This window comes from Leptonotus elevatus, chromosome 2 (genome assembly GCF_054856555.1).
Source record: "Leptonotus elevatus isolate MCC_2025b chromosome 2, RoL_Lele_1.0, whole genome shotgun sequence".
In the NCBI taxonomy this organism is placed as follows: Eukaryota; Metazoa; Chordata; class Actinopteri; order Syngnathiformes; family Syngnathidae; genus Leptonotus; species Leptonotus elevatus.
This window is the reverse complement of record NC_141240.1, coordinates 33680537-33692458: the sequence shown is the minus strand read 5'-3', so window position 1 is coordinate 33692458 and position 11922 is coordinate 33680537. Positions and strand designations below refer to the sequence as shown.

General features: G+C 42.9%; 1 protein-coding gene across 1 annotated transcript; it reads left to right on the top strand.

Moving 5' to 3' along the window:
• Positions 1–2213: 2213 nt before the first annotated feature.
• On the top strand, positions 2214–10483 carry LOC147179717 (YTH domain-containing family protein 1-like). Its single transcript, XM_086069053.1, has 5 exons — positions 2214–2654; positions 2903–2930; positions 4035–4129; positions 6334–7962; positions 9181–10483. Exons 1-5 carry the CDS (start codon positions 2625–2627, stop codon positions 9193–9195), a joined length of 1797 nt encoding a protein of 598 aa, XP_085925179.1. The 5' UTR covers positions 2214–2624; the 3' UTR covers positions 9196–10483.
• The last annotated feature ends 1439 nt before the right edge of the window (positions 10484–11922 follow it).

Here is an 11922-nt window from a genome sequence, read left to right as displayed (position 1 = left end):
TTGTTCGACCGTGTTTTGTCGTGTAGTACTCGCACGTCTCACCCTCCACTTGTTTTGCTGTTGCTGCTGCCACCTGCTGGTGTCTTGTAATAATTGCAGAGAAGGCAACCAACCAATCAGAGCGAGGATGGCGCTGTTGCTGCCTGCAAGCGTCAATCGGGTAACAACACAAAATCACTCGCATATCTTCCCAACTTAAAGGGCTGGCGCTTGCTTTTCAAAGAAGGCTGCCAGACCAACGGGAAAAGATTTAAAAAAAAATCAGAAAAATAAAAGACATTAAAGTCGTAATTGTTTGAGAATGGTCATATTGAGGGGTAAAGTAGTTGCACTTGTTTGAGATTTAATCATTTAAAGAGTAGGCTTACATCTGACGAACCATTTCGAGGTATTGGTGGGGAAACGGAACAATATTGTCAAGTTTGATAAATATGTGGTGTTCTCATGTTTGTGTCTTGTTAATTTATGCTAGGTGCCACGATATAGGGACGGATGTGACGTCACGTCATTTACTGTGCCTTCACTTGCACCCACTAATTGCATTTTTGAGTGATTGAGTGATACGCCAGATCGTTTTGTTGCCACCTTTACACGATCAATTTACGTTTTGGATCAACATGTTTAGGCACACAAAAGTAGTGCTTATCCCTGTGTTTTCGCTTGCTATCTAGGCATCTAGTGCCTGGGTTTGGGGCAACCAGAGGAAGGTAAAAAAAAAAAGAAAAAAAGATGAAACAAAGTGAAATCCAGCACCAACCAGACACCACCTACCACCCACAGAGTTACAAAACCGTAATCTTTCACCAACCCCGGAAACATCTCAATTCCACCAGATTAGGGAGACCTCAAGAGACCAGAGGAAAGACTAAAGGAAGGAAGGATAGATGAAGCAGAGTGAGATCCACAAACACCTGCCTCCACTGATTCAGCGGAGAAGCAAATTCTGTCTGAGTTTCAGTAGATGCTGGTGTGGTGAATCTGGCATGGATGAGAACCTACACCAAAGAGGGGAGCCATCGACCTCGGCCTGACAAGGCAAGCACAGCCTCTCAGACCGCGGCAGCACCAGGGTAAAACACCCCGGGCCCCGCGGGGGCCAACGGCCGGAGAGCAAACCCAGAAACCCGGAGCACGCCCCCCTTTCGCCCTAAGTATTAACAAATTAATAATAATTTAAAAATATATCTTCATTAACATACTTCCAAAACAAAAAAAAAACAAAACTATATTTTCCCATTTCAACAAAAAGTCTCTGCAAAGATGCCCAATAACAAATCTAGTAAAATCTTTCCAGAATGTCTGAGTGTGTGCACAGATCCAGAAGAGCTGTTGAATTATCTCTGGGTGGTTTCCACAAAAAGAGCAACTTGTGTCACTTGTGCCTTTTGAATTTGGTCATATAATGGTTGGCTGGATAATATTTATGTAATATTTTATTGGTTAATTCCTTCACCATATTGTAAGCCAATACTTATTTGGAATAGACCAGACCTTTTTCCAATTAATGTCTGTAACAAAACAATTCCAATAGAACACAAGGCAGCCAATAGCAATCCAGATTCAGCTTTCATTTCATTTTTTAATGACTAAAGAGATGTTCATGTGATGATTATAACATAAATGTTTGGAAATTCTGTAATGTTAAACCATTATGTCAAATACAATGTGGAAACAAAATCTTTGCATGCGAATATTGTGACATTTTGAATAGTGTACAGCAGGTATATGTTTTTTTTTAAGGTAAATAATATTTTAACCATTAAACATGAAGGAATTAGTTTAGTTTCTATTGGAACTTTCCAAAATTGTGAGCGAATTGGTAACATCTTCATATCGCTGTTGCTCTTAATTAATAGTTTTGTTATTTACCTGTATTGCCACTGACGACATTTTAGCCCACTTTATTACTGTGTTGATGTCCTATTTTAATTATTCCAACATTGTGTTTTAATTGCTGTTTTCTAAGTTCCTTGTGTCTTGACGGGAATGGGAATTTATTTATTTATGGGGGTGGGGGGGGGCTAAATAAAAGTAAACCCTCACTGCTTTCCAGAAGGAAGGAAAAAACACGAAGAAAATACATGTTAAATGTCAAGATATTCATCGTTTGGCTACTTAAGGCCCTGCTAGTAAAGATGCTAGCATGGGTGCTGCGCTGCTAGGTAGCCGGAGACGCGGCGTTTACGTAGGCTGCGTCACTTCCGGCTAGCAGACCCGGTGGAAGGAAGCTCGCCTTTCGGCTAAGTTAGCACTAGCAGGGCCACCGCCGAGGCAGCTCGCCTCCACTATTAACGTGACGGCGGCTACGGTTGGCTCGAAAGAAGAAGAAAAAAGCCAGGCCGGCTTCATATTGGCAGGACTGTCTGTTGTGAAGTGTCAGCAGCGAACGCCGCCGCCGACGACGACGACAAAAAGCGAGGCCGCCCCTCTCCGCGCTTGCTGCTGCTGCTGCTACTACCGCTGCTGCTACAAGTACAAGTCGAATACAGACGCTGACTAACTATTGCTGGAGAAAAGTGACATCGCAGCATCTCCACACAAAAAAAGGCTACTCACTCACTTTACGAATTGTCCGGGGAGGGGAGGGGGGGGAGGCTCCAAACACAACAACAGCTGGACGATTCATGATGTCCGCCGCCAGCATTGACCCGCAGGTTAGCAGCAAGAATATGTTCTCGCATGTTGCAGATGTAGAACACATCTCCCACTGAGAGGCCAGCTAACTGCTTGTAATCAAGGCCTGCTTGGACTACGCTCTCCAGTAACTGTTTGCTATTGTTGTTGTTATTATTATGTTTATTATTACTCCAGAAGCCTCCTACAATACTGTCAGGTTTGCACGATCGTGTGATGCTTCACTTACGTTCCTCTCTTTCCTCCTACATGCATCCCTTCTACTAAGATCTCTAAAGGACAAGATGCCAGCAAAGGTAAGAAATAAATGACTTGTGTTTAATAATGCTCGACTCAAGCTGAAAATGAATGCTTTATATCTGAGCGAAATAAAAGAGAGGTGCAAAAGTAGGGTGCAGGGAACCCCTTCTTTAACCACTGGGAAAACGTTCCAGGCCCACACACACTACGTGAAAATCGAAGATTAATGTTGATTTAAAAATGACAATCAAATTGTTTTGGTGTCATATTGTGTGGCATATTTACGGTTCAAGCTATGGGGCAAATCTTAAAAAAAATTGAAGTATGTCTGATAGGGATGTGCCAAAAAATTCTCATAAGAATTGCGATTCTTATTTAGTATATTTCAGAATCGATTTAAAATATCCCAAAATCAATTTTATAAAAAAAAAAATTGTTTTCTTGCCCTCGTCTGCGTGTGCCTTTATTGGCAGCGCTGTTCATGTTGTACCCGATTTGGCCACTTAGGGGCGGTGTTCTGATACACTGTTAAGTTGTAGCCACATTAGAGAGTAGAAGGAAAAAGTCACAATCAAGTGTTTCCAATAAAAGTTGTTTTTTTGCAGCGTAGGAAGAGCATATGCCGGCGAGTAATGTTAACATGCTTCTCTGCGTACATTCCTGAAGCGTTTTTGTATGAATAGCCGTTCTTTTGAGTGATAAAAGTGCTGTGAGTAGCACGCTAATTAGCATTAGAGAGTCAGACTGGAATAGATCATGACGATTCTTACTTTGCACACCTATAAATTGAAGCAGAAATCATTGTTGATCAAATCATTTTGAATCGAAAATTGATTCTGAATCGAATCGGAGACCCAAAAATCTGAATCGAATCGAATTGTGAGAAAGATTCCCACCCCTAATGTCTTTCAAAGCACCTGTTTATAACAGACATCCACTCATTAAACAGATGGAAATATTTTCTTTTTTTTTGTCACTATTGCATTGTACAAATACACAAAATTATTTTCTCAATGGAGCAGTATGCATCGCTGCTGCAGTCGAGGGGCCGGTTCTTTACTTTAGGGCACCTCAAGCATTCTGTTGTGTCAACATCGTCCCTCAATTTCGCTGTCCTCTGTGTGCGTCACATGTCTGACAGAAGTTGTGTTTGATTGCAGGCTTTCCAGTTTCAGTGCAGAACGGCTCCCTGCACCAGAAGGACACGGTGCACGATAATGACTTTGAGCCCTATCTCACTGGCCAGTCCAACCAGGTGGGCCCACTTGCATTGTGTTTTGACCACATCAGAGCTGTGTTCACACTTGGAATCCGGGACTCTGGTCCAGACCACTCGAAAATATATTTTTTGGGGTGGTTAAGCCTGAGATATAGTGTGCCATTTGTTTGTGTTTTGTTTTGCAAGAAAAGCTCATTTTCATGTAGTGTGCGCAAACCCGGGAGGTCCCCAGTATGCAGTCATGTGGCGTTCTGAGTGTGATGGAGGGAGTTCCAAAAGATGATCACATTTGGTGTCAAGGATTTCTGCTTTTGAAAATGAGAGAAAAGAAAACACAACTGCTATGACGTCAAACTTCACCTGTCTCTCAAAAAGCCACAAAGGCCATTTTTTTTTAGCTTTATTAGCTTGACAGCTACGTTTAAAGCTGAAGTGTGAAAGCTGGTCAAACGTGAGCTAAGATTTATTCCGGTGATGCGTTTAAGTGAGAAGACAATCAAGTCATAGATTTGAGGGCATTCCAAAATGATGTGAACGTGCGAGTAGAGCAAAATCACACAATTGATGCACAAATGCATGTTGTGACTGAGCGGGCTCGTACCACTTCACTTGCTTACACACTTTGAAGACCAATCAGGCTGGATCTCAAATACTATCTTTTGCGATTGTCCTGTGAGATTATCTTTGGCTCTGAGGTGTGTGAAGAGTAGATTTGTCCTGATAATCAGGCCCGAAAATGGGCTGGGCTGACAAAGACAACAATTCCCAGTAATGACTCTGTGAATTGTGACGTGGATGAAAATGTAGCCAATCAAAGAGTCACCTTGACTGACTTCCCTGAAGAATGACAGATTTTTAAAATCTTTTTTTTTTTATCTTCATGTGTTGACACCACACAGTCACATTTTCGCAGTCTGTGGGTGAGGGCCAAGCTTGTGGCAAGGTTTTTACTTTCTGGACCAGGTTTTGCCACCCCTGCGAATGTCTCGACTCGACTTTCTTGAAATTTCAACTTGACTGGCTTGATTTTTGCAACACTACCTGGAAACTTTGCCATTGAGACTGAATGCATTTTTAGTCCTTCTGGAATATGTCACACCAGTCAAAAAAATTATCATGAAAAAAAAACATAGGTCACATTTTGGAGGAAATGTATTTTACTAAAACTGAGACTAAGAAGACTCGCTCCCGAAGTCTCCCCCGTTCCCTAATTGTCGCATCTAACCTAAAAAGTAAATCCTTGTTGTGGCAAATACCGCATGCAGAAGATGGCGGACATGCACCAAAAGCATTTGCCAACTGCCAAAAGAAAGTAGTAGAATAAAAAAATGCTAATAGTTATTTGGGGTGTTAAAAAAATCGATTTGGCAAAATATCGCGATATTACAGCGCACAATTCTATCGATTCAATATGCAGGCGAATTGATTTTTAAAGATCAATTTTTTTATGGGAATATTCAACAAAATGTCTTAATAAGGGTTAGAGTTCACACTTTAAGCATGGATGATTGTTATATTAAAGGATCATTAAGCCTTAAAATGTGATTTCAATGCTGTTCAAACATGAAACCGATTGCAACAAAGTGGCTCACAGTTATAAGTACTTTTTCATACAAATCGTACAGTGTACATGTACAAGTTTACTGATTGGTATTTTCTAAATTTGAGTTTTAGAAAATCTCAATAATTGATTTACAGATTCGATTAATCGGTATCGAATCGTGACCTATGAAATGTGATACAGATTGAATGGCAAAGTACGAGGTGATTCACACCCCTAGTAGTCATGGCAACTAGTATGTGACGTATTGCCAGTTTGGCATGTGGCCATCACAAATTGACTATTGACAGCAATGCCAATAACTGACCAAGATTAAACCTTGGGCCGCAGTGCAATGCAGCGTCTAGTTGAGGTAAGCCTTTTTGAACTAAAAAGAAAAACATTTGCGTATGTAGTAGTGGAGATTTTGAATCCAACCAGGACTGGTTAGGTGCCATATTTTTTATTTTTTTTTAAGATATGCAATTTATAGTCCAAAAATAATGGTATCGAGGACTCGCACTTACAGTACATGACTTAATCCCACTTGCATGTTACGCAGATTTCCCGATCATGTTGTGACTTGATTTTTTTCATGTCGGTCCAGACCAGAGTTCCAGACTTGAGTGCGAACGCCGCCCAAAAGCTGTCTTTCCTCCATCTTGTCAATCCTGACTTGTGATTTTGTGCCTGTTTGTAGAATAACAGCTATCAGTCCATGACCGACCCTTACCTGTCCAGCTACTACGCCCCCTCCATTGGCTTCCCCTACCCCCTCAGCGAGGCCCCATGGTCCACAGGCGGCGACCCGCCTATCCCCTACCTGACCCCCTATGCGCCCCTCACCAACGGGGACCACCACTTCATGCACGACACGGTATTTGGCCAGCCTGGGGGGCTCAGCAGCAGCATTTATCCGCACAGGTTCAACTTTTTCCCAGAGAACCCGGCGTTCTCCGCCTGGGGCACCAGCGGCTCTCAGGGCCAGCAGACCCAAAGCTCCGCCTACGGGGGAAGTTACAGCTATCCGCCCAGCTCCTTAGGAGGCACGCTAGTCCCCGATGGCCAGACGGGTTTCCATAGCGACACGCTCAGCAAGGCCCCGGGTATGAACAACCTGGAGCAGGGCATGCTGAGCCTGAAAATCGGCGGGGACGTGACGTCCGGGGGCTCGGGCGTGAAGACGGCCGGCTCGGTGATCGGCGGCGGGGGTGTTGCCGTCGCCGCGGGCAACGGGGGCACGGTGGGAATGCCGCCCCCGAAGCCGACGTCGTGGGCCGCCATCGCCAGTAAACCCGCCAAGCTGCAGCAGCAAAAGACCAAAAACAAACTGGGCGCGCCCATCGGGGCCGGCAGCCCGCTTCCCCCCGCGCCCGCCAAACACAACATGGTGGACATTGACACGTGGGATAACAAAGTGGCCGCCACAAAGATGGCCGCTCCTTTGCAGCACCACCACCACCACCACCACCACCACCAACAGCAACCGCTCCATTCTCACCACGGGCTCCTGCCCCCGCTGCAGCAGTCACTCCAGTCGGCCCAGTCTCTGGTCCAGCAGATGACCATGCCGGGACCGCCGCCTCCCCCGCTCCAGTCCTACCAGAACCACAACTCGGCCCCGGTGCCGCAGACCCGCTGGGTGGCCCCTCGCAATCGCAACTTGTGCTACGGCGGCGGGAGCTTGGACAGTAGCGGCTCGTCCAACGGCGGCGGGCTCGGCAACGGCTGCGGCGGCTGCGGGGGACCCGAGCCGGGCTCCGAGTCGCACCCGGTCCTGGAGAAGCTGCGCGCGGCCCACAGTTACAACCCCAAGGACTTTGAGTGGAACCTGAAAAACGGCCGCGTGTTCATCATCAAGAGCTACTCGGAAGACGACATCCACCGCTCCATCAAGTACTCCATCTGGTGCAGCACGGAGCACGGCAACAAACGCTTGGACTCGGCCTTCAGGACCATGAACTCCAAAGGTCCCGTGTACTTGCTCTTCAGCGTCAACGGCAGCGGCCACTTCTGCGGCGTGGCCGAGATGCGCTCGCCCGTGGACTACGGCACCAGCGCCGGCGTTTGGGCGCAGGACAAGTGGAAGGGCAAGTTTGACGTCGGCTGGTTGTTTGTTAAGGACGTGCCCAATAGCCAGCTGCGTCACATCCGCCTGGAGAACAACGACAACAAGCCGGTGACCAACTCGCGAGACACGCAGGAGGTTCCCCTGGAGAAGGCCAAGCAGGTGCTCAAGATCATCGCCACCTACAAACACACCACCTCCATCTTTGATGACTTTTCTCACTACGAGAGGAAGCAGGAGGAGGAGGAGGTGGGGAAAAAGGTCAGTGTTGTGTCTGCTACCTCATAATTCAGCCCCCCCCAAGACAACAACGCAAATGGTCTAGTTGAATCGTTGACAACTAATCAATTATCAAATTTCAGGGGCTACGTTCACCCCAAATGGAAGAGGATTAGGGCCAGTGAAGAGAGAGAAAGAAGAAAAAAAAGGGTTGGCAGGATTCTCACTTTCATCTCAGAATTCTCACTTTAAAGTCATAATTCAGATTTCAGTCAGAATGCTGAGAATAAAGTCAGAATCCTGCCAACTTTTTTTTTTTGTTTTTTTTTTTTGTTTTTTGTTTTTTGTTTTTTGTTTTTTGTTTTTTTTGGTTCCCTCTTCACTGGCCCTAATCCTCTTCCGTACCAATTTGACCTCGAGTGGGCTGGACCCATTTGCTTATTTTTGGCCTAAGAATTCCATAACTTCACTTTATTTGACGCAAATAGTTAATAACATTTGAAAAATATTCACATTTATTGATTTAGTGCATTATTGAAAAGGTTTGTAAGTGAATGTGATTTTATAAGTAAAGTAATTAGTTATTATTATTATTTTATTTACCATTAGTATTATTTGTTATAAAGTGTTTTCATTTACACTTGTGAAACAGTTTTAAATTTACTCGGGATAGACCGATTATCAGTCAGGCCGATATCGGCAAATATCGGCATCAGCCTTTTTTTTTTGTCTTATAAATTAAATCTGATGGCCAAGAAGAGTAATATAAAGAGATAATGTGTAGAATTTAGTGCCATCTTTTTTGTAAACTAATCATTTATTTTTAAACCCCATTTATTAATTTCAATAACATGCAAAAAAAACGTATTTTTTTTTAAAAAATATATATATAATATATAATCATAGATCTAATAAAGGCTAATGATATTACATAGGTTACACCACACCTTACAGGAGGTACACATATTTCTACATATACCCGAAGAAGAACACAAACGTAGTAATTCGTAGGCTTGCAAAAGTATGAGCTATCTGAGCCACCATAGTGCAAATTTAGGTCGTTGCCTTCTATTGGTTCACCACTAGATGGCACTAAATTTGACACTTCAAGCTTATAATAGCTCAAGGAAGCTAGTCTTTTTCTTGGTCCGATTTCGGATGAATCCGAGTCATTCCTGCAATCTTCCAGTCAGTCATTGTGTTTGTTGCATCACGCCACTGTTTCATATCAACAAGGCAGACTTTTCTCTGTGCTCTTAGGATCGTCAGAAGTAGACGGCGCCCCCTGGTGGAAGGCTCCTTGCCTTGGCAAATCCTGCTGGGATGGACACTCAAATCGAATTCCAATTTAAAAACAAACAAGAAGACACATGGACATGAAAATTGAAGACTTCATTTTTTTTTTCTATTTAATTTTGGTTCACTCTGCCCCCTCCCCCAAGTCCAAAATATTGAGCAGCATCTTTAGCAAGTGTGAAGGCTTGAAGTTTGTTTGCGTATTTGTTTTGTTTAGGCTTCTCGCTGGGCAGAAACTCGCCTCAATTTCGTTTGTGGACGACGTTAACAGGCGCGCACGTTACTTTTTGAAGCTCTCATGACAACACGCTGCCGATTTTCAGTGACTTCGCGTTAATTTTGTGGTTCGCGTGTCGGTGAATACTCGCGAGCGAACAACACTATTGACAAGTGTCTGCTTTTTGTGCGTGCGTGCGTGTGCGTGCGTGCGCGCGGTCACTTGTGCTTAGTATTTGCGCGACATATTTTTACCGTTTGCGTTAGGAATGCAAAGTTGGGAAAAGCTTTGTTAACATGCGGCGAATATGAAACTGAGTTGGCAAATGTTTGTAAGCCTTAAAACGTTTCTTTTCAGCGGAGCAGGTTGCGCTTGATTTCATTAGTGGCGGCGTTTCAGGGAAGTTGCGTCATCTGGAGGCGGTCCCTCGCTCGTCATCAAATGTCAATGAAAACGATCAATCGATGTCCCATCTTGCTAGCTTTCTTTCTTTTGCGTCTCGTCAAATTCTGGAGATGTAGCACGTAATGCTTTTCAATCCGTCACTTGCTTTTGTTTCTCATTCTTTAATGACTTACTAATTATTAATATTGGCATCAGTTCCATTGCTGTGACAACACCCCCCCCCCATCACCATCAGATAATATAAGCTTTAATGTTCTTGCATTTCTAACTGCAAACGCCTCAAATGTTTAACTGTAGCATTATACTTAACTGATTTAATGTACGTGTATGGAAACCAGAGGCTAGCCTATATGCTATATGTTTGTGATCTTTTTTTTTTCTTCTCGTCTTTCTTTTTTTTTTCTTTTTTCTTTTTTTATAACTTGCAGTGTTGTGTCTGTCTGTGTGTATGTGAGCGTGGAAGTAAAGACAAGGGAGTCTGACTGCGGTGCGACCAGAGCTATATAACAGTATTGGATTATTGAAAAGGTATGCAAAAAAAAAAAAAAGTTTAATGTCACCCCTGAATTAAATGTCATTGTATCAGAGGTCACTATCACATTCTTATATTTGATCATATTCATTATTAAAGATATACTTATCTGGTATGGTGTGCTTTTATTTCTAGAGCAATTGTTATTTTCATACTTTGTTTTGTTTTCCTTTTCATTAATAAGGACATACAGAATATTTTAGAAAGTCAACCATTGCTGCATACAAAGTGCTGTAAATAAAGTAAAAATCCAACTTAAACACAAAGACACCGAAGTTATGTTAAAACGTGGTTCATTTTGCCAAACGCATTAGAAAGAAATTGAACGAAGCCTCAATCTCTTGTAACTCTTTGCTTTGTGAGTCATGTAGCGCACTTTAGACACACAAAAAAGTGACCTGACCTGAACTGGAAGGAATTGTTTTTGTTTTGCTGAATGCAGAAGTCATGTGATCATTTAACTTTATGATGTTATATCATGGAATTTACCACGTTCAAATGTGAAGTTTAGCATTTTATGACATGAATTTGTCATGTTAAAATGAGAAAATCCTCACCATATAATGTGACATTTTTTACAGTTGGATATCGTGGTCCCTCGTTGGGGATACCTTACGTAAAAAAATTAATTAAAAAAACAACTGACAATTCCGCGTTTACATCACAAGTCAAAATGGCGGACTTAAGCTGCATTCGAGGAGAGTTTGAAGTCGGATTTATCCCACTCGGATTGTCCCATAGCGCACTCAAAAGCGTTGGAAGCAAATGTAAACAACAAAGGTTGCTGATTCCGATAGATTGTTTGTTGTTCAAATCACGTGGTGTCACGTATAGTGTATTTACATTTGCCTCAAACGCTTTGAAGTCCGAACTGACTCCCTCCAAGTGCGATTCATCCGATTTCCCACTTTCATTGAATGCAACATTTTTTCCCGGTGAAAGGACGCTCTCCGCTCATTGAAAAGCATTCAACTTTGGCTCATTTGATTTGTGAGGATTATTTAGATTTGAAAATGTGATAAAATGTTCGATTACTAAAACAATATGCCTGGTTTGTATGCTAGGCACAGACAAAAGCAATACAATGTGACAGGAAATGAAATGTTGCATTGTGGAATTAATCAGAAATGCCAGGAGGTCAATAAGTGAAATAGTCAGCTTTTTAAAAAATATATATATTTATTTTAAATGTTTTAAGGCTGTAACATTTCTCTCTTTAAACACTCAGATATTCATAAATAAATTAATAGGTTACGGGAGGGGGGATGCATACAAAATCGCACCGTTGAAAGCTAAATATGAGAAAATGTTGCTTTTAATCCCAGCGTGACTCGTCGTGACCCGCATCTAGAGACACAAAACATGCACTTCAAATCGTGCTGAGCCTGACAGTCCTAAATATCCTAAAATAGCTTTTGAGTCGTGCAAACATGTAATGCGCCATATTACGAAGATGCAGTGCCAGTGTGGTCCGTCCTGAATGTGTTCGACCACGCGTCCGCATGCAAGCTGCTCACTGATTCCTCTCTTGGCATTCACCGCGTGCCTTAAT